General features: G+C 37.8%; 1 protein-coding gene across 1 annotated transcript in view; it reads right to left on the bottom strand.

Moving 5' to 3' along the window:
* Positions 1 to 27,549, bottom strand: part of ARHGAP15 (Rho GTPase activating protein 15) — a 707,176-nt gene that overhangs the window by 654,127 nt on the left and 25,500 nt on the right. Inside the window, exon 2 of the mRNA XM_068968725.1 lies at positions 20,701 to 20,879. Within this exon, the coding sequence (XP_068824826.1) occupies positions 20,701 to 20,865 (165 nt within the window). The 5' untranslated portion in view covers positions 20,866 to 20,879. The remainder of the gene's footprint in view (positions 1 to 20,700; positions 20,880 to 27,549) is intronic.

Raw genomic sequence — 27,549 nt, forward strand, 5'->3', positions numbered from 1 at the left:
CTTCTGTGGAAGCTATTTAAAAGACAGTAGGTTTAGCTTGCACAGGCCTTTTGCCCTTAGCTTGTCTTTTTTCCTGCCTATAATGCACTTGAAATACTAAAGATAGAGCAGCCATCTGCTGGCCATGAGAAGATCAGCAATGGGAAATAAACTGCATTCTAAGGAGGGTGAGCCAAAGAAGCCTGTGTCTGATAGAGAGCCGAGAACTACAGCTGCCTGGGAGTCACTACCTCTGCATTGCTGTCATACACAAAAAGAAGCCCATTAGTTATTTAAGTGAATATGTCCACTTTTCTGTTCCATGGGGCCAAATGCAATCTTTAACTGTAACAAAGATCATGTGACTATTTCTGGACTGAATTCATTATCCAGATGGGTAGTGGAATTCCCATCTTGGAATTAGATACAGCCTGAGAACTGTTTGGTAACCAAAATTCTCCATCAACTGTTTAGTCAATAGGACTGACTAGCATAGTGCTGCTATATACAGGTGGGAGTATACTCAGCTATCCCTGCTTTGTTCCTCTAATGTAATGGACTAATTGTACATATTATTTAATTACATTTATATATAATTAAATGCTAATTATGTATAATTATATTAAATGCAAGCCCCCCATTCTATCAGTGCTCATGGTAATTCTAGCTCCACCTGTGGAAATATGCTTGTGGTTCTCCTGCATCAGAGTCTTTTCCAAGGAGTCAACTCTTCGCATTGGTGGCCAAAGTACTGGAGTTTCAGCTTTAGCATCAGTCCTTCCAAAGAAATCCCAGGGCTGATCTCCTTCAGAGCAGACTGGTTGGATCTCCTTGCAGTCCAAGGGACTCTCAAGAGTCTTCTCCAACACCACAGTTCAAAAGCATCAATTCTTCGGTGCTCAGCCTTCTTCACAGTTCAACTCTCACATCCATACATGACCACTGGAAAAACCATAGCCTTGTTAGACGGACCTTAGTCGGCAAAGTAATGTCTCTGCTTTTGAATATGCTATCTAGCTGGTCATAACTTTTCTTCCAAGGAGTAAGCGTCTTTTAATTTCATGGCTGCAGTCACCATCTGCAGTGATTTTGGAGCCCAAAAAATAAAGTCTGACACTGATTCCACTGTTTCCCCATCTATTTCCCATGAAGTGATGGGATCGGATACCATGATCTTCGTTCTCTGAAGGTTGAGCTTTAAGTCAACTTTTTCACTCTCCTCTTTCACTTTCATCAAGAGGCATTTTAGTTCCTCTTCACTTTCTGCCATAAGGGTGGTGTCATCTGCATATCTGAGGTTATTGATATTTCTCCTGGCAATCTTGATTCCAGCCTGTGTTTCTTCCAGTCCAGCGTTTCTCATGATATACTCTGCATATAGGTTAAATAAGCAGGGTGACAGTATACAGCCTTGATGTACTCCTTTTCCTATCTGGAACCAGTCTGTTGTTCCATGTCCAGTTCTAACTGTTGCTTCCTGACCTGCATACAGATTTCTCAAGAGGCAGGTCAGGTGGTCTGGTATTCCAGTCTCTCTCAGAATTTTCCAGTTTATTGTGATCCACACAGTCAAAGGCTTTGGTGTAGTCAATAAGGCAGAAATAGATGTTTTTCTGGAACTTTCTTGCTTTTTCCATGATCCAGCAGATGTTGGCAATTTGATCTCTGGTTCCTCTGCCTTTTCTAAAACCAGCTTGAACATCAGGAAGTTCACAGTTCACGTATTGCTGAAGCCTGGCTTGGAGAATTTTGAGCATTACTTTACTAGCATGTGAGATGAATGCAATTCTGCGGTAGTTTGAGCATTCTTTGGCATTGCTTTTCTTTGGGATTGGAATGAAAACTGACATTTTCCAGTCCCGTGGCCACTGCTGAGTTTTCCAAATTTGCTGGCATATTGAGTGCAGCACTTTCACAGCAGCATCTTTCAAGATTTGAAATAGCTCTATTGGAATTCCATCACCTCCACTAGCTTTGTTCATAGTGATGTTTCTAAGGCCCACTTGACTTCACATTCCAGGATGTCTGGCTCTAGATGAGTGATCACAGCATTGTGATTATCTGGGTCATGAGGATCTTTTCAGTACAGTTCTTCTGTGTATTCTTGCCATCTCTTCTTAATATCTTCTGCTTCTGTTAGGTCCATACCATTTCTGTCCTTTATCGAGCCCATCTTTGCATGAAATGTTCCCTTGGTATCTCTAATTTTCTTGAAGAGATCTCTAGTCTTTCCCATTCTGTTCTTTTCCTCTATTTCTTTGCTTTGATGGCATCACTGACTCGATGGACGTGAGTTTGAGTGAACTCCAGGAGTTGGTGATGGACAGGGAGGCCTGGCGTGTGGCGATTCATGGGGTCGCAAAGAGTCAGACACGACTGAGCGGCTGAGCTGAACTAAATGCCTTATTCTACTGCCAGTCTTCTACTATCTCTACAATATTGTTTACTGGGAGTTTCAGTCTCTGGGTGGATATAATAAGGTGGGGAAAGGATAAAGAACAGAATTCTGGTTGTTTCATGAAACAACACCTGCATGGTACGGAGATTCTTTCCTAGTGTTTGGCCAGCAAACAAACCCTTATTTCTGAATCACAAGGAAGGCGTCAAAGAGATGATCTACCTACTTCGGCCTCAATGGATGCAATAATGACTTCACTCTTCAGGATTAGAAGCACAGATCGGCTACTGGGGTTTTCCTGCTCTCAATTTAACTTCTTTAGTTTCACAGTTATAAGATATCCTTAGGTTATATTTTTTTCCTCATTCTTGTCATACAGATAAAATTATGTTTTTGTTACAGAGACGATTTCTTCAGAAATTAAAAGAGATATCACTAGGTGTTACTAGCCGCATAATATTTTACACTTTTTAAAAGCACTTTAAATTTTTTAAAAAACATGTGAAATGCTCATTTTTTAGTCAGGTTCAGTTTAGGTTAGGTATAATGTCTGACTTCTAGGAACTTTCAGATTAGTAGGGGTTATATAATATGAAGATATCAAAAGTTAAATTATAATAAAGAGTGATACATTTTCAAAATAAAGCATAAAGAAATACATTAAAGCTGTGCATAATGAAAAGTTATATAATTAATCAAATGAATAATTGCTGTAGGAGTTCAGATGAGGGAAAAGCCAGTTGAGAAACCCTTGGGTAAGAGACTGAGTTTTAATTCACTCTTTAAAGTTGAATAAAATTTTAATTGGCATAAAAGGAAAATGTATGTCTGCTTCTCGCTTGTACTATGGGCCAGACTGAACACAGCAGAATGTCACCATGGGGTCAACAGCAAGGTAGGGCTTCAGGGTTAGGAGCTATAATACAGACTGTGGCTCACAATGGCCAAAGCTTGGACTTTGGTATTAAGCATCTTTGGAGTTATGTCTCAGTTCCATCACTTTGGTGTGAGGGTTTAATAAATTCTTCTCCATTACAGCACTTAGCACAGTGCCAGGTACATAGCAGATGCAGCCAAATGGCAAACATTTGTATTACTGTAACATAGGAGCTAACCCTGAGTCATAGCTGAGGATGGATACCAGCAGGTGTTACTCTAAAAACAGTATCAGATATCAGAAGATCTTTGTCTAAGAATTAAAAGCTTAAATAAACCCAAAATAGGTTGAGTAAGAGCTCAAGATGGTTGAATCAAAATGTTTTTGAACACAGGTGAATGTTGGAGCCAGTTTGCTGGAAGATGTTGCTCAAATGGCAGAGGGGACACAGGAAATACCAAAGCTACAGAGCCAGGTCTGTACAATGTTTTTCAAATGAGTGGCATGATTATAATGACAATTTTCTACAATTTCTGAACACTTGTGCCCAGGTGTCATACTTAGTAGACTATATACATTGTTTGCATGCTAAGTCATTTCGGTCATGTCTGACTCTTTGTGACCCTATGCACTGTAGCCTGCCAGGTTCCTTTGTCCATGGGATTCTCCAGGCAAGGAAACTGGAGTGGGTTGCCATGCCCTACTCCAGGGGATCTTCCTGATCTAGGGATCAAACCCACATCACTTACACCTCTTGCATTGGCAGGTGGGTTCTTTGCCATGAGCACCTGTTATAGACATTCAGTTCAGTTCAGTCGCTCAGTCGTGTCCGACTCTTTGCGATCCCATGAATCGCAGCAGGCCACCAGGCCTCCCTGTCCATCACCAACTTCCAGAGTTCACTCAGACTCACATCCATCGAGTCAGTGATGCCATCCAGCCACCTCATCCTCTGTCGTCCCCTTCTCCTCCTGCCCCAAATCCCTCCCAGCATCAGAGTCTTTTCCAGTGAGTCAACTCTTTGCATGAGGTGGCCAAAGTACTGGAGTTTCAGCTTTAGCATCATTCCCTCCAAAGAAATCCCAGGGCTGATCAGAATGGACTGGTTGGATCTCCTTGCAGTCCAAGGGACTCTCAAGAGTCTTCTCCAACACCACAGTTCAAATGCATCAATTCTTTGGTGCTCAGCCTTCTTCACAGTCCAACTCTCACATCCATTATCTCCTTTAATTTTCATCAGTCTGTAGGTAACTGATATTTTTACATTCATAGCATGGAGATTCCTTTAAAAACTAAGAATAAAATTACAATATGACCCAACTACTGGGCATATACCCTGAAGAAATCATAATTTAAAAAGGCACATGTACCCCGATGTTCACTGTAGCACTATTTACAATGGTTTAGGTGTAAACCTAGATGTCCAACGACAGATGAATGGATAAAGAAGTTGTGGTACATATATACAATGGAATATTATTCATTATTCATAAAATGGGACACATTTGAGTCAGTTCTAATGAGGTGGATGAATCTAGAGACTACTATACAGAATGAAGTAAGTCAGAAAGAGAAGAAATGAGTATCATATATAAACACATTTGTGGAATCTAGAAAGATGGTACTGATGAACCTATTTGCAGGGCAGCAATGGAGATGCAGACATAGAGAACAAACTTGTGACACAGTAGGGGAAGGAAAGAGAGGGAAAAATTGAAAGAGTAACACTGAAAAAATATGCATTACCATTTGTAAAATTGATAGCCAGTTAGAATTTGCTGTATGATACAGGGAGCTCACAGTTGGAGCTCACCCCTGTGACAACCTAGAGGGGTGGAATGGGGTGGGAGCTGGGGGAGTGATTCAAGCGGGAGGGAACGTATGTATGTCTGTGGCTGATTCATATTGATACATGGCAGGAACTAACATACTATTGTAAAGCAATTATCCTTCAATTAAAATTTTTTTTAAATAAGACAAAAATGTAGCTAGGAAGCCCCCAAACCATCAAGAAATTTGCCCAAAGTAACATAGTAAGTAAGCCGCAGAGCCTGGATTTTTTTCCCATGTCTGCTCAGCACTAACCCGTGTTTATAATCACCAGATTCCAATTTGTTTCCATGAAGTGGCAAAACACTTTGAAGGTAACCCATCATGTAGAAGTGCTTGAGAGGATGGTTTATGCCTGGGTTACACTGCCTAAAAATAATTCTAATCCTGGCTAGAGTCAAATGTTACTGGTTAAAATACTGAACATGTACCCAACTCATAACTAACAAGAGCATCACAACCTCTGTGCGACACTTGCCCTGACGGTTCTGATTGAACCTGGAGGGGGCACTTCAGGGACAGAGACTTGCCACATCTCCCCGCGACTGCATCTCTGATTTGTCACTGGAGATTTATGTGCCACAGGGGCATTAATTAGTGTCTCTGGGAATCAGCAGAGGATCATGTTTTCCAAAGTCTCATTTATGTAAATAACCACTTCAGTACATAAATGAACCACGCCTTCCTATTTCCAAACCTTATTCTCATCTGGAAGAGGAAACTTAGAAAAGTTATGTTCAATGGAAACATTAGTTTTGCGGTTACCTGAATGATAACACAGCTTCTCTTTGCCCTTAGTGGGCATTTAAAAAAGGTTGGAATGGAAGCTCTAAAGCTGACATTGCCAACTCAGATGTCAGGTAGGTAACAGGATCCAGTGAAGGGAACCTGGATTTAAATGTGGTGAACTAGGGGCTACTTGATGCATCTAGACAGGGCAACGTCTATTTACCTTTAGCTGGTTACTGCCTGCTCTTTGGGGAGCCAGCCCTGTGATACCAGAATGGCTGATATTTTGAGATGCATCACATATACAAATTTTTGTGAAAGTTCACAATGTTAAAATGCCAGTTCAGTTAAAGGAAACTGGGACAGGAAAAACACATTTTTGGGTTGGTTTCAGCACGCAAGATGCAAGTTAAAGATCTCTGAGAGCCCTTTGATCTTCGTTTCAAAGGACTTTTTCTCTTCCTTATGTGAACCTATCTTCTCTCCATAAAGGCACATAGCTTCTGACCTGGTAAAGCCCATGCTCAAAAAAAAAAAAAAAATGGCTATAAGGACCTGCATTGAGACTATTTGTAAGGTTCATTTTTTCTGTTTCATTTTTTATGTGATATTACATGTCAACTGAAAAAGAAATAAAAATTCTAACAAAGTTTAATAGCTTTCAAATTAAGTTTAATTAGTAAAAATGTAAAGTAAATGATAAGTAATAAGATGATTAGTCAAATATAAGTTGATTTAAATTTTGTATAATATTATAAACTGTCAAATAGTATCATTTCTCATTTCTAAGGATCTGGTGTGATTCTTTTTTATAATATTTAGAAGTGTACTGCTTCACTTAAATATAAAACAGCTTATCATCAAGTTTTAAGAAATATTTAACAAACTTCACAGAAGTTAAACTGCAGATAAACCAGAATAAACAGAATATTTATAACTTGGTAACAAGAACACTATTTCCAGAGATAATCTAGTGTTTTCTAAAAGGCAGCAAGTTGTTTGTTAATTTATAATAATGTACAAGTCTAAAATTGAAATTAATCCCACATGAAAAAAATCTGAATAAGAAAGTTCATATTTAGCTATATAACAGAATGTTTTCACACTCTCAGTGAAATGTGGTAGAGACTACATTTCCAAATGTATGACTAACAATTGTCATCTTCTAAATTTTCAAATTGATAACTAACAATTGTCATCTTCTGACTTGCCACATTATGTTCTCAATTCTAAATAGTGAGTCACTGAAAAGGCTCTAAGATTATAAACTGAAATCTGTTCAGGGCCAAGCAGATAGCATAAATTGATGAGAGACACTGCTACTCCAACCAAGGGCTTTCAAATTCAAATTTTTTTTAATATAAATTTATTTAATTGTAGGCTAATTACTTTACAATATTGTATTGGTTTGGCCATACATTGACATGGGTCTGCCATGGGTGTACATGTGTTCCCCATCCTGAACCCCACTCCCACCTCCCTCCCCATACCATCCCTCTGGGTCATCCCAGTGCACCAGCCCCAAGCATCCTGTATCATGCATCGAACCTGGCAACCTAGATGTCCATCAGCAGATGAATGGATAAGAAAGCTGTGGTACATATACACAATGGAGTATTACTCAGCCACTAAAAAGAATACATTTGAATCAGTTCTAATGAGGTGGATGAAACTGGAGCCTATTACACTGAGTGAAGTAAGCCAGAAACAAATTCAAAATTTTAAAAACAAAATACCAAGCGAAAAATACCTATGGGCAAAACTGGATCATTCACTTGTTTGCAAACCCTACTTTAGACCATTAGCCTCTTGTCACAAGTATATATGAAATTGATACTGTCTTTAAATAAATCCTTGAAGCATAAGTAAAAGGAAACCATTGGAGTTCCAAGTATACATTAGTGATCTTGGAAAGCAAAGACCTCTCAAGACTGGCTTCAGCAAGCACTCAGGCAGAAGGTGGGGAGCTCAGAACTGTAAAGGTCAACATGAGTAGAGAAAAGCTCAGATTGACAGTCAAAGGGTGCAAACAGATCTCTTTAATGCATCCAGTATCTAGTTTGGGTTTCCTCATCCATACTCATGGAAGACTTCTGCCCAATTACGCACACATGAGAGAATTAAGAAACTATGAAGTCTCAATATAACCTATTTTGTGCATGACCAAGTGCAGGCATACCTTAGAGACACTGCAGATACCATTCCAGATTGCTGCAAAACACTAATATCACAATGAAGCTAGTCACACAAATGTTTTTGATTTCCCAGTACATATAAAAATTATGTTGACACTATACTTTATTGTGTCCATAACATTATGCCTAAAAAATGTACATGGCTTAAATAAAAAATACTTTATTTCTAAAAAGTCTCAAAGTAATTATAAAAGTAGCATCAAAGATCATTGATCGCAGACAGATCTCTATAACCAATATAATAATAGTGAAAAAATTTGAAATATCCCAAGAATTACCAAAAGATGACACAGAGACATGAAATAGCCAAATGCTGTTGGAAAAAATCTCGCTGATTCAGGGCTGGACTCAGGGTTGCCACAAACTTTCAGTTTGTAAAAAACAAAAACAAAAAAAGGCAGTCTATGATGTGACATAGAGTGAAACACAGTAAGGGAAATATGCCTTTATTCATCAATATCTAGGAGTCACTTTGCTCTACATGGAGCTAAATCCTTAAACTAGTCAACTGACTGGTTTACTAAAAAACCTGGATATTGCTGTATTTTGGCCCTAGTTTGTCTATGCAATTTGAAAAAATTATTCTTCAAAACATTTTTCTTTCTTTTTTTTTTCTCCTGAATAGAGTAAGCCTTAAAATAGCTCATACTGCCAACTGAGCCTATGCTCTCTGATCTTGGCTTTGTGGCTAGTGTTATCCCCTTTGCTTCAGTGTAGGAGCACATTAGTGGCATAGCCAGCAATGTGTTTTAAAGACTATGATGGCATGCTCCTCTTAAATAGATGAGGATAACACTAATGATAGGGACCATTTAGGTAGGTTTGTAAATTAAATCATTCCTTCCATGATTAACCCCACAAAATTCAACAAAGCATGGGTACTTGGAGGACAATATTCAGTCAGATCTCAACAACAAAGATCACATTAAAAATTACTGAAGAGTCAAGAACTTGGAGAAAATTTTGAATGCTCTGTAAACTTCTAAATTAGTTCTGTGTTCAGTCTTCATATTGAAAGCATAAACAGTCCTAGATGTCAAGTATACATTCTAACACTTTAATTTGTAGTCATAAAATTGTTATTTCAACAACTCCAGTTAAACATTCATAATAAGTTCACGAAAACTAAGGAAAAGAGGGATTAAGAATGGGTGATGGATAAAAAGGCATTATAAATTGAACCAATTGGGAACACTTGTACTATTACTTGTTACCAAAGAAAGAACTTTAATAACAGATTTGCTAAAGGAAATATTGTATTTACATGGGAAATAGATCAAAGTGTTCAAAAGAGAGTTTAAAGTATTAACAGGCTAAAATCAGGTTGGAGTTCCACAATTTCACATTTAAAAAAAAAAAAAGCAAAAACTCTTGTTTGAGACTTACAATCCCCAGAAATGCATCTATAGGAAGAGACAGTGAAGTTCCGCTATTTCAAAAGTATCTTTTAAACACTGTATATATACAATATTTGTGGCAAGGTGAAAGGTAAGCAATGCTAGTATCAGTATGGAGAATGAGGAAGAGCAGGTGGTGACAATGATGACATCTAGGAACCAAACAGGATGAGTCTGGGGTATTATACCCAGATTCTACCTCACTTGAATGTAAACTCTAAGAGAACAGAGAACCTTTATGCTCTGTGTCCCCAGTTTTCAAAGCAGTCTTTGATAGCTGCCAATAAATATCTGCCAAATGAAAAAGAATGGACTAATGAATGAGCGGATGAAAGTAGTTGACCTGCTCACCCATTTTCCACTCTGGGGTCTCTTAAAGGGACACAAACAGAGGCTGCGTTGGGATGATCATAACTTTGTGAGCAGGAAATTACTAATGAAGGGACCTTAGAACATACTACTGGATGACATTTTCTAGGATTTTTGTTATGTAAGATGGAGTACTCCTGGGTAACATTATCAATTATAATGGTCCCTTATATTCAGGGTTTTATTATCTAAAATGTGTTATAGATGAGAACCAAAAAGATGCCAAATTAATAATCTGTGTGACAGTAAAACCTTATTCATTAGTACTTTAAAGACAAGAAAGAAAATTTCTTTTCCTTTTTTTAAAGGATAATATTAAAAGTATGGAGGTTAAAGACAGCATATCCAGGAATGTAAAGTTTTTTCCTTTCTATTTGATCACGTGTTACTGGCATTGACACTGTCAATAATACATGGTGACAGAGGAAATCGTCATGTAAGGTTACCCACTGTCAGGCTATGATTGATAGGTAAGACCACAGTGGGTGATGTATTGTCAAAGCTAGATTCACTTTCTCATGGATCAGTTCGTCTAACCTGAACTAAGCTTATTCATTCATTATCTTTTCCCTGATGATTTTCATTGACTACACCTTGAACACATTTTATTTAAGCACAGAATACCACTACTTATCAGTACTTCTTGCTATTCTTGTGATCTGGCGGTTGGACCTCTAGGATTTGCCCCCATGTTTCGATGTTGGTGTTTATATTTGAGCAAACAAAACTGTCACTTTGCTTTCCTGTCTTCCTTTATCGGGTCACTTTGTGCTACATGATATGATCTAAGACAATTCAATGCAAGGAGACACATGTCTCTTCTCATTGGAAATATGAAGTCTGCAGTTTCCTTTTGCCCTGTGGGAAAGAAAGCAGGTCAGGTGTCCAAAAGGAGTGGAGGAAAGTTAGTGTCATCACTATTCCTCCTCCTCCTCCATAGAAACAAGATTATGAGACAAGAAGAGCACTGGTTTCCTCATGAAGGAATTAAAAAAAAAAAAACCAGTACCATGGTTGTTTGTGTTTATGATACCGTGGAAGGCACTCACAATAAAAATAAGGGTAGTACTTCTGGACATTTCCAAACACATTATTACTCAAATATCTTCGAATCTCAGGGAAACTAGCTTATTGAAATCATCTCAGGGACAAAAGAAATAGAACACTAGCAGCCATTGTCTTTTTGTTTGTTTGTTTGTTTGTTTTATTCAGAAAGTATAAACACTTAATTTATTGCCTTTTGGTTTTCAGAGCCAGACCTCTACAACATTTTGATACTTAAAGACCAGAATTTGGCTTTGTTTCATTTTAAGTTTTATTTCACCCAAAAGCTGGTATATAAAATAATTTGCACATAGATGAGTGAGAGGTCTGAGTCAGTCAGTGTAATTTTATCAAAGGTATTTACATGCGGAAAAATGTACCATATCATGGTGACTACAGGAGCTACCATTAAAAATAAAAAATTCTGGTGTTTCTCCAAAAAAAAAAAAGAAATAAAAGGAATGCAATAATAATAATGAGGGAAGGAAGAGAAGGAATAAAGCAGCTTCCTCTGGGCTTCTTCACCTTCCCCAAAGAGTCTCTTCTCATTTTTGGAGTATATCCTTAAACTTGCTTGGCATATGACAGCTCTACATCCTATTACAACTCAAATTCCATATCTCTTCCCCAGTAAACTTATTGCCAGTGCATTGGAAGTGAATGGGAATCAAAATCCATCATCACAAAGAAGAAGCATATGAGTTTGTGCATAAAGAAGATGGCATCATTTCTGGGAGAAAGTGCCATATCAGGGTACGTCTGCTAATTATATGCAACATGCATTAATATAAAAAATAATGTCTTGTTTTACATAGTGTTGTTTGGAGATGGTTCTGCTTATCAGTTTTTAATATGCTCTTTGGAAACGGACATGCACTTTAGCCACATCTCTTTAGAAACACAGGGATTCAAAGGCTGGATAACATACTTTCATGCTTCCCAACACAAACCTGAGAGTGTAATTAAACAGATGGTAACAATAAACTGGATCTGAACACATGAGGGACTAGAGTCCCTTATTAAAAGCCTTACACACTGAAGGGTGGTGGAATGACAACTCTGGGGAAGTGTTTTAGCAGCCAACACCTTTACAGATGCCTTGGTCTCAGAAGCAGAAGCTAATCAACTCTTTAGAGATGGGCTTCCTGCCACCTGGGAGAGGGCACACACGAGGTCCCTGCACACTCCGAGGAACAGAAATGCAATGTAGATTGTGCGACTCTAAAGGAAAGTGACTCTTCCTCAGGACTGCCTTCAAGACATCAATTTTAGACACATCAACTTTGTAACTGTAAATCTGCCTTATCCCCACGCCTTCTACACACCACACACACACACATACACACACACACCCCGAGACCTACTTTGGAGGACTTATGCTCCAACAACACAAGCTATCATCTTCTATGTGAGGACAAAAACAAGGTACTAGAGATCTCTGATGACACAGCTGTTCTGAATATTTTCAACCTCATTTCTGGCAACCAAGTGATCTGTTTATTTCATTCTTGAAATTTATTGGAATTCTACTTATTTCTCAGATCTTAACATTGTCTGTTTGTCCTGAGTTGAATCTATTGCAAGAAGAGTACTGTAGCAATCTGGATATTTCAGCCTGTAGATATATGTATGTAGCTCTTTTTCCTAGAATATAAAAATAAGCTCAATATATAAATTTTATATACATGTCCCTCTCACTCTGAAGTGAGAGATGTATGTATGTATGTATATTTACTATATATGTATAACACAAAGAAAGAATCCACTATAGGCAAGAAAGGATCTTATTACTGTAGAGGTTTGCAATGTTATTGTGCAACCATGCACACAAAGATATCATTTTGCCATTACATAAGGCACTTACAACCTAGGGGATAAAGTCAGTGTTTGTTCTTCTGTTTCTCAATCTGCTTCAGTCCTCTGCTTCACTTGGCAAGTTGAGTGTCATTTATAAGAAACATTCTGCATCAGTACAACAATGATTTAACTTAACTAAGTGCTAATAATCAAAGGACAATATTCTGAACATACTGTGCTTTAGATTAATAAAAGTTATAATGATGATCTAAGAAAAGAAAATTTTTGAAAAGTGAGGCAAGTATTAAAATGGGAAAATATACAAGGCACATAAAAACATAAATCAAGTGGCAAACATTATTTAGCGGCTTGCATTTTACCTCTTTGTGCCTATAATCATCATAAAACACTGTCCAATTTTAACTTGGGGTTTTGATACTTAATAGTGTAAAAAACCCTGGTGGCTCAGTGGTAAGAATCTGCCTGCAATTCAGGAGACCGTCTGCAATACAGGAGATGCAGGTTTGATCCCTGGGTAGGGAAGATACCCTGTAGAAGGAAATGGCAAACTATTCCAGTGTTCTTGCCTGGGAAATCCCATGGACAAAGGAGATTGGTGAGCTACAGTCTATGGGGTCACAAGAGTCGGACACAACTTAGCAACTAGCCCACGACAACCAAGTTTAAAGACTGTTCCCAGCTTCTGATAAAACTGTACCTGAAATGACTCCTATCATCTTAGGAATTTGCCATAAACCCCCCCTTAAATAAGGCTTCCCTGGTGGCTCAGAGGTTAAAGCATCTGCTTCCAGTGCAGGAGACTGGGGTTCGATCCCTGGGTTGGGAAGATTCCCTGGAGAAGGAAATGACACCCCACTCCAGTACTCTTGCCTGGAGAATCCCATGGACGGAGGAGCCTTGTAGGCTGCAGTCCACGGGGTCACGAAGAGTTGGACACAACTGAGTGACTTCACTTTCACTTTTCCCCTTAATAATAGTGACTGTGGTTCCAAAATTATTTTAAGGGTGACGAGTATTATATGAATTAAATAAGAGATGCTGCAAATAATTTGGTGGAAAAGCATAGTTGCTGCCACACAGAGTACTAGGTAACCTTTTTTTTTTTTTTTTAATTAGAATGTACACTTTAAGATTACTGATTATGAACATCAGGGGACCTGAGATTTTGATTCATCAGTAATTCTCCTTTATGTCTACACTAAGATGTAAAAATGAGACCTCTGACTCAACTTGGTATTTCAGAGCCTTTACATGCTGGTGCAGAAGCAATTTTACCTGTAATCTCTAGTACTGCTCTGCCCCCTTGTGCTGCTGCAGTGAACTCAACAGAAGGCACAGTTTGCCTTCATCTTTGTACATGCACTACAGAAAAACCCCACTGTCACTTCTCACTTTTCTGGCAAGTTCAAGGTCAGTGTCTAGCTATTTTCAGCTCATCTCTTCTTGATCCATGCAGAGAAATGACAAGGTAACGTGATTCGGGGTCAGCTGTATTACAGGAACCGTTACATAAACGGAGAAAGTGAAAATCAATCCTAGCTGACAGTGACTTCGGGATAATCAACGCTCACTGGATGCCTCTGTCAGCTCGCCTGCATCAAACACCGTGTGACTTCTGTCAGATCTTTTTAATAAAACTATATTCTCACTTTCAGCAACCTAAATAAATATTTCTCTTGAGCTGATTTTTTAGACTATGTTAGCCTTCCAGATTTGTAAACTATGCCAATAACACTGTGAAAAAAATTAATGCATGATACCCCTGTCCTACAGTTTATTATTGACCTGAGATGGAGTTTACTGCTGTAGAAACACCCGTTTTTTGAGTGATCCAAGAAAGCTCTCATACAGACATCTTCTGCACTGATCTCAATACCTTCCCCATCATCCTCAGCCCTATCTCCTCTCTCTTCCTCCTTGTCTAATAAAACACCTTAATCAATCATTTCTTGTTGGGAGAGTATTTTTTCCTCCTTTTTAGATGTTCATCATTGCTTTCCTTTTTATATCTCTATTTTCTGCCAGGACATTTCCCCTTAATACAGAATGGGAAATGCAGTATTTAACAAGATGTTCCAGTTTAGTGGCATTCCCACTGACAGCACCTGATATATCAGTTTAGGGAAGGAGCTATTTTTATCCCACCCACCTTGTGCTCCCTTGAAACTGTGAGGCGGGCAGTACCCCACTGAAGTACAATTTACCATAATATTAGTTGTCAGTAAATTCAAAGATGGAACTTCTAAAGCTATAAAATGGATTAGAAGCAATTTTAAAAAGAATTAACAAACTAGAGTAAGAGTATACTGTCAACAAACAAATGCTCCATCATAGAACTGTAATTTGGAATTTTAATTACCCCTCTGCTTCTGTAACAAAACAATGTCTGAACTGGCAGCGATTTGAATCTCTCACAGGTCATTGAGCATTCTAGTTAATTACTCTATGAATAGCCTGTTTTTCTCCCCTCTGGAAACACGTTTCTAATGGCAGTCAAGGTCTGACAAATGTGTCATCTACATAATTAGCTAGGAAGCAACACAAAACATTAAACATGCTTTGTGCCGACAACTATCAAAACATTTCATTTGTTGTCAATTATTCATTACTTTGTAGGTTCTGAAGGGGTTGTTATTATGGAAATAAGTCCAGATGCTAACAAGGTTAGAGTTTTGGATTCAAATTAGTAATCAGAGGACTAACTTAAAAAAAAAAATGTATCTCATGTACATTCAGCGCCATGTTCAATCAGTAGGAGATTATAAACAAATTTAGCTATGCTCAAGTTAAAATGGAAACCACGCAAGCTCGAACATGAACTCAAGAGCCCCAGCTCATTCTTTGAAGTACAGACTCTACACTGTCAATGAAAACTTCCCGAACCTTTGGCATGTCCAATTTGTGCTTGGTAAACAGAGTTAAAGATTTTCACAGCATGAGATGACATAAGATGGCAAGGACAGGAAAGAAATCTCTAGTGGTTTTGATTCTTCTTTCCTCCCTCCCACCCCAGGGCATTTTATGTAAAAGTAAAAAATCTAGCTAACAAATATTGTCTTCTGCTTTACAGCAGATTGGTTACCTTAAGTAACCTTTGAATATCATGATTTCTTTATTTTTTGAGGGGGGGCTATTTCTGAAAACTTGTTTCTCTATTATTGTTTTAATATCGTATATAAAACCAAGTGTTGTCGCGAAAGCAGTAGTCCTAACATATATAGAGGATATAAAAAGATTTCTCAACAAAACTGACCTCTCAGTGGCAAAGAAAATTGCAGTGGAAGACAAATTATTTCATAGTCATATCTGAGATTTGGATCTATGGAGAGTCTCACTCCACTGTCCTCCAGCTCTTCCTCATAAACCAAAATGGCTTACAAATGTCATCCACAATAGTTCGATAAAGATTAGGAACAAAACACTGTCCTTACATTGATGAGATAAGAAAGATTTAACTGCAGAATGCAGTGTATAGGAACAGTTTGTAAGGCTTGTTCTCCAATCAGGAAAATAGAATTCAAATTATATTTGTGTGTGTCTAGAATTTAATTGAGATGATCAGTTTGTTTTCCACACAATGTTTGATTAGATGCCTGTACTACAGAGCTAGACAAAAAGAAAAGAAAGAAAACAAATTCATTCTATCAGGAAAAATCAGGAAGACCCGTTATCTACAACATGTGCAAAATATGTCAGGAAATAATTCTACCCTGAGCTCTGAGAATGCCCAGTTAATAAAAAAAGATCAGCCACTAGCTAAGAGAAAATAATTTTCTGTATCTATATTTTTCAAAGCAAAAAGACAGCCACATATTATACTAAATAGGACACATTAAAAATAAGCTTTAATAATCTTTATGCAAAAGGAAACTAATCCATTTTCAGATCATACGATCCACAGCAATAAAAGGAAATCATCAAACTAAAAACAATTTTAGAAATGGCTGCAGACTCTCATTTAATTAACATGCAACAGATCATATATTTATGAGGAAGTCAAAATATTTAGGAAGCCTATAATCCTGTAAGCCTTAATGTGGTATAAAAACAACAAATAAATGCAAAGTGTTACTGTTATACATGCCTGCCTGATCAATGGTTTTCACATATTGATCTATAAATGGAGTTGACAGTCTGTGTTGGCTGCACATTTTCCAAGCAGTGCTATTTTTGTATAAAACCAATACGGGCAATTACCTTTGTTTGAGATGCCAAGTCTTATCAATTCAATGTGATTTAGTGTCATTTTAATTGAATATCAGGATCCACTTCAGGACAATTTATACAAACAAAGCCTCAAACCTAACTATAAGCTTGATTTGAAGTAAACAGGGCTAAGTCCTACAGCCTCATAATATTTCTCAAAATCTCTGCTAAACAGAAGGCTTATATTTTTAGTAGCAATTTTTATGTCTGCCTTTTTAGCTAGCCACAACTTTGGCAAGTATCCTATAATCACAGAAGTAAGAAACAAAGGAAAATTGTTTCCTTTTTTTCTCTTATAATATATTGAAAAGAAAAATGAAGGAACACTGTCTGTTAACAGAAGCACAAGGAGTCTTGTATGTTAATGTTTAGAAATGGCTTGAACTAAGTCTTTATCTGAACACCAATAAAAATAAAACATTTTCCCGTCTATGATGGCTATGAATGGAGTGATGCACTCTGTGGGGTTTACAAGCTGGAAATGGTGAATATTCATACATGATGCTGCTTAAGACACCGGTATTAAATGCCAGAACTGCTCCTGCCTGCAAATTCTATGTCTGCGGTTTCCTGACTTGGGCTATTTAAACTCTTCATTAATATCTATTTTCAAGCTGTCTAGTAGGCTGGGCATCCCTCTTACAAATAACATCAAAGTCACATTAAACCTTTTGTATTAGCTATTCTCTGGATTGCACATTAGCCTTTTTCGCTCCACACTTTACTTGCCCCTGTTTATGCTCACTCAGCCTTCTGCTTCTGTATTTAGCATGTTCGGGTAAACCATCAGTCCACCTTTAAGGGGTCTCTGGTGCTTGGGGCAGGGGGCAGGGAGATAACAAATCACTGAGACCAAAGAGCATTCCCTCCCCACCAAACCTCCAGATCGTTCTCACAGATACGCAATTTTCTTACTAACCATGTCATTCCATGTCCAAACTTCCCATCTTTCCAACATTTCTTAGAAAGCAAAGTGGCCTCTTTGAATTTTGGAAAGGCGTCAATCTTATGAGCCACATAAAAATGATTTTTTGGTGTTTAAAGAAAATGATGCATGCCACTGATAAAATACTAATGGATTATTGATACCTGTTTTACTGGAATGCTTCCCTGCAGCACTTAAGCAATAAAAACTTTTAATTCTACAAGTAAATTCACCTGTGTTTGTAGAGTTTAGGGTCACATAAATGTTTATATTGGCATTTCAAATACTCCTCGATTTAATACATCAAGGACATAGGCTCCTATGACATATATATGCGAGTTTTATATAAGAGTCTTACTACACATTTTAATTAATCAAATTTAAAAAAAGGACTTCATAAATTAATGACAAAATTACATAATAGATCTGACCCTAGAATTACTATCATTTTTTATTATAGGTGAAATCATAGTAATGTAATATCAGACTGTGTTATTATATACTCTAAGTCCTTGTTAATTTGCATAATAGGCATGCCAGTAACAAATAGTATATATATGCCAAATATATTAAATAAGATACATAATACACATATAGTTTCTAAATACTCAAATTTTTTCTGTACAGATTAAATATATTTGTGTCTGTTACAGAAATCATTCTACATGTGAACTTCCACACACATTTTAGTGTATATCTTCGCCCATTTTTCCTAAGTTCAAAATCTCCCCCTTGACCTTACCCCAACTTCCAACTTCTGAAAAATCAAGTTCTTAGTTTAGCTTGAGCAGATATCTTTAACAGGCTTGTTTGAATAAATATGCCAAAATACTTTACATTCTGTCAGTATCTAGTCAGAAAATTGTGCATGGAAAAAAAGAGATGAAAAGAACTGAGACAGAAAGAAAATTAGTGCCATGGCAAGCTTTCAATACAGTATCTCTGAGCCAAGTTTTCTTGGTGAAATGACATATCCTCACTAAAATACCCCTTTTATATAATTATGCACTGAGCACACATAACCAAAAGTAACTTTTATTTTTGTTCCTTATCGAGGAATACATATTGCCGAGGCTAAGAATGCGGAAACAAAAGCTGGGATAATTATAGCTAATTTAACTTTGGAAAACTCTGATTCTCCAGCAGTCCAGCATACAACCCCCCAAACTAAAGTTATGTAACAAGGTAATATCAACAATGAGAAACTGCATGATAAAATCCTGCCCAAAAGTGAAAAATGCTAATTTTGTCTCATTTAGCAGCTGGATACAGAAATGCTCATTAGTTTTAAGAGGGTTAATCCTTTTAACTTTTGCATATTGATATGCCAATTATGCCTAATTGTACAAGAGGCATCAGTCAAGGTAATAGTGCATAAACACATGAAAGTTATTAAGTACATCCCAACATGTAATAAAGTAGGTGTTAATTGGTAGCTGAGTTCTGCGGGCTATTGAGGTGGATAATTCATTGAGAGATGGATCACTTGTAATTTCTCTCCATAATTCCTTTTGCAGTCTCATGCTGTGATGTTTTCATGCTTGTCAAAAACAACTGCGGCATAGTGCCTTTTGTTAAACACAGCCAATAAAATATGTTAGGCATCATTAAATATACTTAACTTTTAAACTTTTTCAAAGGTACAGTTCTTACTGATAATACATTATAGAGATTCCAATAATTTACTCTAACCACTGTCTCAAGTTCATGGTTGAGGAACGGTTTAGCAGGATTCAAAGTCAGGCTGACTGTGTTGTGCCTCCCAGCAGACAATACTTTTAAATGAGAGAAGAAAGAAAGAAAAATGTTTCTCTCAGAACCTTATCTAGGGATATATTTATCACTTCCAAAATATAATCACTGGCTTCCTCATGCTACATCTGTCTATAATACCTGAAGAAAGAATGGTTAAAATCATATATTCCTCAGGCTCCTGAAATTGTGGTAGGTTAATTCTGCACTTGAAATTCGAGTGAAAAACAGGGAATAAATATAATCAGTAACATGCTACTCAGCAAGTTGATCTCATTTAATAACTCAGTTAGGGAGCTGAATATTTCATAGGCCCCTATGATATTAACAGAACACTCAATTAATAGCTCACATGTTACTGCAGGGTGACTGGGACTCACAGGCTATCCCCAGCTAACCTATCTCTTGCTCTTGCTCTCACTGTGAGCAACAAAACAGATCCGGGGTCCAAAAGAGTGGCTAACACTGCATAAATAATTTTGTAACATCCTATGGCCTCAGCTGCAAGTTACCACCATTATGGAAGAAAATTAACCAGAGGAGACTCATTGCAATCAGTATGTTTAGCAGCTCAGGATGAGTGCAGGGGCAGGGACACAATTGGCAGTAGAGTTCATCTCTAACTATTTTATTTCAAATCTTCCTAATGACACATTATGGAGACAAAATGGCTTCCTCTCCAAACCTTAAATTGCCACACCATTTCCACTGCTCAAACTCATTCCAAATCAGACTGTAATTTCCAATAGCATATATTGGAAGATTTTTAAGGAAGAGATTTTCACATTTAAAAAATATATTTTTTCTCAGTTTATTCTTAGCTAATTTTAGCCTCTGGCTTTTCAAAGTGATGTACTGTATTTGGAAGTACAAACACCACATGCTAGCATAACCTCATTATTTTTATGACACTGAAGCATGATAGTGGAGGCCCTTAAAATGAGTCAAAGGTGCTCTTCAGTCTAGTTCCAAATCCACTTTATCACTCTGGATTAAGCCCAGCTCTTCTTTTGCAACTGGGGATATTATTATGATTATAAGTAGGCAAGATAAAATGCATTACAAAAACAGTTTTCTCATGCACATTAGGAAAACAAATAAAACAAGGCTAATTAGCCCCCCCTCCTTTTTACTTTTTTTTATAAAATTCTATATCAGGGAACTTGGGGTATCTGACTTACAGGTTCAGTGACCTTCCCAGCATCGGTGAGGATCATAGATTTACTTTGGCTCAGCCTGTCATGGTGGCTGTTGGCATTTTTGATTCTCATTTGTACAGCTCCAGTGCCTTGGCGGGTGGGATTCAGCGTTTCCACAGGGATATCAGAATTTGGAGATTTCTGCATATTACAGTGTTATCCTGATAAAATATAAAAGTATTATATCATTCTCAATATACATAGTTTTCTATGAAAAACTCTTGGTGGAGTAGACATCTCTATTCATCATTAAGGTACAAAAATGGCATAAAGTCTCCGCCTCTTTGAGTGGTGAGGAAGAAGGTAGTTACTTCGCAGTGTGTTTTTTTTGTTGTTTGTTTTTTATCAGTTGGGACCTCTATATTCCAACACTACTGTATTCATGCCAGAGGATTTCAGTTCAATTATAATACACTCAGTTCTGTGTAGTTCCTTAATTTGATTAAGAAACTCCTAATGACAATATGATATGGTCTCCCTTATATAGAAATGCTATTGCCAACTAAGATTTTCAGGGTATATGCTGTTTTCATTCACAATGTCTTTGATCTATTAGCCACCCCATCCCACACCACTTTCAGATACTATTACTGCCAACTTTTTTTTTTTTTTAGTGGGGAAAAAAACCCAAAAAACTGTGAATAAGGTCAAATTTAAGTGTATAAAATTGGCTTTAGAGCAAACCAAGCTGGTCCCACTGACTATCAAATATGCTGGCTTGGCCTCATTAGCCTGGTTCAGAGTCCTAGCCCCCACCTCTACTTGCAATATCCACAGGGAAAAATTAAAATTCCTTTGTCCACTGCCATCTGCCAACTGAACTAGATTTAGTATTAATAACTTATTGGATATAATATTTATGAAGAAAGAGAAAATCAACATATCAACATTGTTTATTTATTTATTTACATTTATTTTATTGGAAGGAGTCTGATTCAGCCAGGAAAATCCAGCGTGGGCAAATTTTAAAGGAGTGGCTATGAAAAAAGAATACTTCAGAAAAAGAAAACAAAGAAAATAAATTGGGTGGGTGGACCAAGAGGGCTTTTAGTTGCTTCCCAAATACATAATCCTTTTCAGCTGCTCCTGCCCACAAGTTCCTCAAATGAATACATCTACTCATTTAAAATAGAACATTTGCAATGCAAATATAGCTTCTAAGTTTCTAGAAACAGACCCGCTTCTGCCTGAGTGTTGTCTCCATCTCTCACCTATACAGATGCTTCAGTGCTAACCTGGTCAAGTGGGTACAACATTAGAAAAAACTGTCATCAGTCAGTTTTAAAAGTCAATATAATCCTAAAGGAGGATTATATTTTAAGGAGCCAATTGTATTGGTACTTCTATATTGGTTGGACAGACAACCGGGCTAGAATCATGGTAATGTTCTGGTTGAGTGGACATGAAAGTAATTTGGAAAAAATAAAAGCATTTTAATAGGAGGAACAGTGGTATCAGGAAAGACTGATACCAATTAGGCAACTGAGTGATATTTTTTAAAAAGTTAATATTTATTGAGTATTTACTATGTGCCAGGCAATTAGCTGGTTTAATCCTTATAAAGCTCCTATGATATTCACATTATACTTATGTTTTTATAGAGAAAAAAAATGAGCATCGGAAAGACTAAAATTTTTCTTAAGGACAGTGAACACAAAGAAGTGGAATATTTATTTTACCCCCTCACTAAAATGACTCTTGCACATCCCTTGGACTGCAAGGTGATCCAACCAGTCCATCCTAAAGGAGACCAGTCCTGGGTGTCCATTGGAAGGACTGATGCTGAGGCTGACACTTCAATACTTTGGCCACCTCGTACGAAGAGTTGACTCATTGGAAAAGACCCTGATGCTGGGAGGGATTTGGGGCAGGAGGAGAAGGGGACGACAGAGGATGAGATGGCTGGATGGTATCACGGACTCGATGCACATGAGTTTGGGTGAACTCTGGGAGTTGGTGATGGACAGGGAAGCCTGGTGTGCTGCGATTCATGGGGTCGCAGAGAGTCAGACACGACTGAGCAACTGAACTGAACTCACTAAAAAAAAAAAAAAAAAAAAGAACCATAAGTCCACCAGTGGATGAACTGATAGAAAAATTCTGGTTTATCTACACGGTGTAACAATAAAAAATGGACAACTGATGCATCCAACTACAGGGATGAATTGCAAACGTACTGGGCAGAGTAAAAGAAACCAAGCCCTCCTTAAAAAGTTCTCATTGCTTATTTATGATTTCATTTATATAATATTTTTGAATATACAAACTAGCAAAGTAAACAGAAAAAAACAAAGATTGCCTAGGGGCAGGGTAGACTCTGGAAACAAAGAACCTTTTGGGAGTGACGGATACATTTGTTATCTTGATTGTGACGATGGTTTAACAACAATATACAAGTATTAAAAAGGATCAAATTGTACACTTTAAACAACTGCACTTCATTGTACTGTAGTAATATCTAACTTCTTGGACTGCAAGGAGATCCAACCAGTCCATTCTAAAAGAGATCAGTCCTGGGTGTTCTTTGGAAGGAATGATGCCAAAGCTGAAACATCAGTACTTTGGCCACCTCAAGTGAAGAGTTGACTCATTGGAAAAGACTTTGATTCTGGGAGGGATTGGGGGCAGGAGGAGAAGGGGACGACAGAGGATGAGATGGCTGGATGGCATCACGGACTCGATGGACGTGAGTTTGAGTGAACTCTGGGTGTTGGTGATGGACAGGGAGGCCTGGCGTGCTGCGATTCATGGGGTCGCAAAGAGTCAGACACGACTGAGCAACTGAACTGAATTGAACCGAAACTTCTCCAGGGGATCTTTCTGATCCAGGGATTGAAACCGGGTCTCCTGCACTGAAGGTGAATTTTTCACCATCTGAGCTACCAGGAAAGTCTCAACTAAGTTATTTACAGGATAGTTGTATTAAGAATTCGTGAAACTGATCCCATCACTTCATGGGAAATAGATGGGGAAACAGTGGAAATGGTGTCAGACTTTATTTTTTTGGGCTCCAAAATCACTGCAGATGGTGACTGCAGCCATGAAATTAAAAGACACTTACTCCTTGGAAGAAAAGTTATGACCAACCTAGATAGCATATTCAAAAGCAGAGACATTACTTGGCCAACAAAGGTCCATCTAGTCAAGGCTATGGTTTTTTCAGTGGTCATGTATGGATGCAAGAGTTGGACTGTGAAGAAAGCTGAGCACCGAAGAATTGATGCTTTTGAACTGTGGTGCTGGAGAAGACTCTTGAGAGTCCCTTGGACTGCAAGGAGATCCAACCAGTCCATTCTAAAGGAGATCAGCCCTGGGTGTTCTTTGGAAGGAATGATGCTAAAGCTGAAACTCCAGTACTTTGGGCATCTCATGCGAAGAGTTGACTCATTGGAAAAGACTCTGATGCTGGGAGGGATTGGGGGCAGGAGGAAAAGGGGATGATAGAGGATGAGATGGCTGGACGGCATCACTGATTCGATGGATGTGAGTTTGAGTGAACTCCGGGACTTGGTGATGGACAGGGAGACCTGGCGTGCTGTGATTCAAGGGGTCGCAAAAAGTCGGACACGACTGAGCGACTGAGCTGACTGAACTGACTGAACCAAATTATTTTTCTACTTATTTTATTTTCATTTACTTAAATATATTCATTTTCATAATCCTATGAGTGACATATTTAAAAAAATATTTAATTGAGAACAAAAAGGCTCTTTCGACAACATTGGAAATACAACTTTGAAGTAATAAAATAAGGAAGTCTTATCCCCACTATTCCATAGAAATATGATTACAACTACATTTAATAGAATTTTTAAATGGATCGAAGCTGACCACTAATGGTCACCAATAAGGGAACTTACCTGTATATATAACTAGAATAAGATATAGAAGGTTAAATATATCAGTGTGTTTTAAAAAGTAAATGCAATCACAGGCAGATGATATAAATAGTTATTTTTCCATATACCCCAGTATAGGATAATACTTTTTTGGATTTATTTTGTGTATTATTTGTTATAAATAATGCCAAGAAGACGTCATTTCAAAATAAAGCAAATCTATGGATTTTTTACATTGATAAAGTGCTACTAATAAAAGTATGAGTTTTTTCAGAGTTTCAGTGAATGAAGTAATTATGAATAGGCACTGTGATTGTGATGCAGACCTTTGATTCATTATAATTAGACTAGTTGCATAAAAAGAACTCATGATGACTTCTAGCGGCAGCACAGTCTCTAATGTCCACCTTCATGACCTTGAACAAGTCCATGGCCCCTTGTTCCGTCTTTGGAAGAAAACTGAGAGAGAGGGTGCATGGTCAACCAAGAGGACTGCTATGGTATGCACCATCCTTTTCACTTCTGATACCACTGTGCTAAAAAACTGGGAGCTGAAGTACTACTGCAGATTTACAGAGCTCCACAGTTTCAGGCAAATAGGCAGCAATGTAAATGCATTGGTATGATATAATGTCCAAGGGATGTGGATGGTGCTTGAGGAGAGTCAAGGATTAAACATATAAATCTTTTCTAAAAGAATCTGGATTCCCCTTGGAGTTCATTCAAGGCTTGATCTTCCACATTATTCATTAGATTTGTACTCCAAAGATAGTGTGCTTGCCACATTGGTGACGGAAATACTCTAGCTAAAGCCACTATCTTCTGACCAAGAGCGTGAAGCCACTGAATTTACATAGCCTCACCATGAGCCATTTATAGGAAATGTTGCTTCCTCAGACGGCACACATTTCAGCATCAAATCAACATCTGCATTCTTGTATTGATTTCACAATTAACCCATAATTTGTCTGGCGATGGGTTTCTGTCAACAGGCTGGCTTTCTTTAAAAAACCTCTTATCTGGCTTCCCCACCTGTTTTATAGGGGACAATCTGCAGAAAGGAATTTCAAAATTCCTCCTTCAGATCTTTCTTTTAAGCTGCATTCCCCCTACACTGATTAGTATTATTTCTCTTCTCTCGCTCTCTCCTCTAGCTATCATTTCCTTTCCCAACTGACCCCAGTTCACATTTTGTTGAAAACACATTGCACTCTTATTTTTTTCTCTGTATTCAACACCTTCTGTATTTTGTTTTACAATGGTATTCCCTTGATACTATTCATAGTTATTGTCATATTTGTAATACGGTGGTTTCATGTTGCTCTAAGAAGAATACAGAAAATGACACAAACTTCCTCTTACCCACAGAAAATAAATTACCTATTTAAGGTTTATTGAGACTTTCCTGAGTGACAGACACTACAGTAGAGGTTCTTTTTTATGTTTTTGTTTGCTTCAATCAAGTGCTTTATAGTAGTTCAGTGAGTGTGATAAATAAATAAATCAAATTAAATGAGAAAATAGTTGTGCCCAGGTGGGAAGAGAAGCAATGGCATTAGACTCTGGTGGAATGGTGAGGTGGAGAGAGAGAAAGTCTGCAAAAGAAGACCAGCCAATGCTGGAGCTAAATTAAGACAAGTTGGGCTTTGGGGGCAAAGGGCAGAGGTATGCAAATAATTGCGAAATTATAAGGTAAAATTTGACATGTGTTATGAAGAAATACTACAGTACCAAGGAAGTTGAAGGAAAAGGCAAGTGTTGGATTTCATGAAGGAAATGGCATTTAGTCTCCATGTGGGCAAGTCTGATTATCTTGCTATCCTCTCATCAGGCTGAAGGATTAACTGAGAGCCTCAACCCTCCTAAGCCAACCAGTACTAGAAGAGGCAAGTATTCTAGACACTCTGAGGAAGAGAATTTGGGAAGAGGGCTTTTCTTGGCATAATACACAAACATCTTGTGTGGAAGAATTGAGTGCAAAACAGAGGGAAGCAGGACCCCCTCACCCTCAGCAGGAACTGGGAAAGGGGGGAGGACAGAGGAGGAAGGAAATATAATTGCCAGAAATGACAGTTGCACTGGTAGCTGTGAAACTTCTAACTGTTGTACTCTGCGGGTTCAGAGGTGATTTATTCTCTTTCATCCTGTTAAAAAACCTCTAACACCAAGTGGATAAGGCTGTTTTACACCAAATTTTGCAAGTCATATTCAGATCCCACTTACAGTTCTTTCTCTTTAGACTCCTTCAACTTTCCCATTTTCCCCTCGCCCACACCCTAGTATTCTTTCTCCTCTACCTTGAACAATAATCTTTTTAACATTTTGGCTGCCAAAGCCCTCCCACCTACTTAGGCCCCATCTCATCCACAGGGTCAATATTGCTGAAAGGGCATCAATTCTTACTTACATTTTTTTTTTTTTTACTTAATCCATCTGCTCAGTGAATCACTTAGATGTATGTATGGGAGAGGTGTGATTATAGCAGTTAACACAATACCATAAATGATTAGTCAGATTTCACACTAACCCTCAGGAACCATTTACCTGAGTCTCATACTGGAAACTCTTCTGGCTGCATGGGAACACATCTTACAGTAGAAGAGCTTTGGTTATTCTACTTCGTGTGTGTTCCTAAGTACTTGTAGAGGCAGGGAGCGTTTGTGACTAAGGATAGGAGATCAGGATAGTATTCTAGTAAATGGTGTCTCCTGGAGTTGTGGGATGTGATGGCCTGCCATGGTACTCTAATTTTTGAGTCTTTATGAAAGAAGTTTCTAGGGGAACAAACTCCATTATAAAGTCTGCCCAACTATGAGTCGAAAGAAACCCTCAGACCCCAGGGTCCGTCATGACTTGCTTCCAGCATCAGGGGAAGAATATAATTTCAGGAACCTAGAAATATTAATTTCAGGATGTGTTAAGAAAGGCAATGAAGAGCTCTAATCAATGAGTTTTTTGTTATTATTCCAAGAACATACATAGGGTTTTGAAA

Source organism: Capricornis sumatraensis, chromosome 3 (assembly GCF_032405125.1).
Source record: "Capricornis sumatraensis isolate serow.1 chromosome 3, serow.2, whole genome shotgun sequence".
In the NCBI taxonomy this organism is placed as follows: Eukaryota; Metazoa; Chordata; class Mammalia; order Artiodactyla; family Bovidae; genus Capricornis; species Capricornis sumatraensis.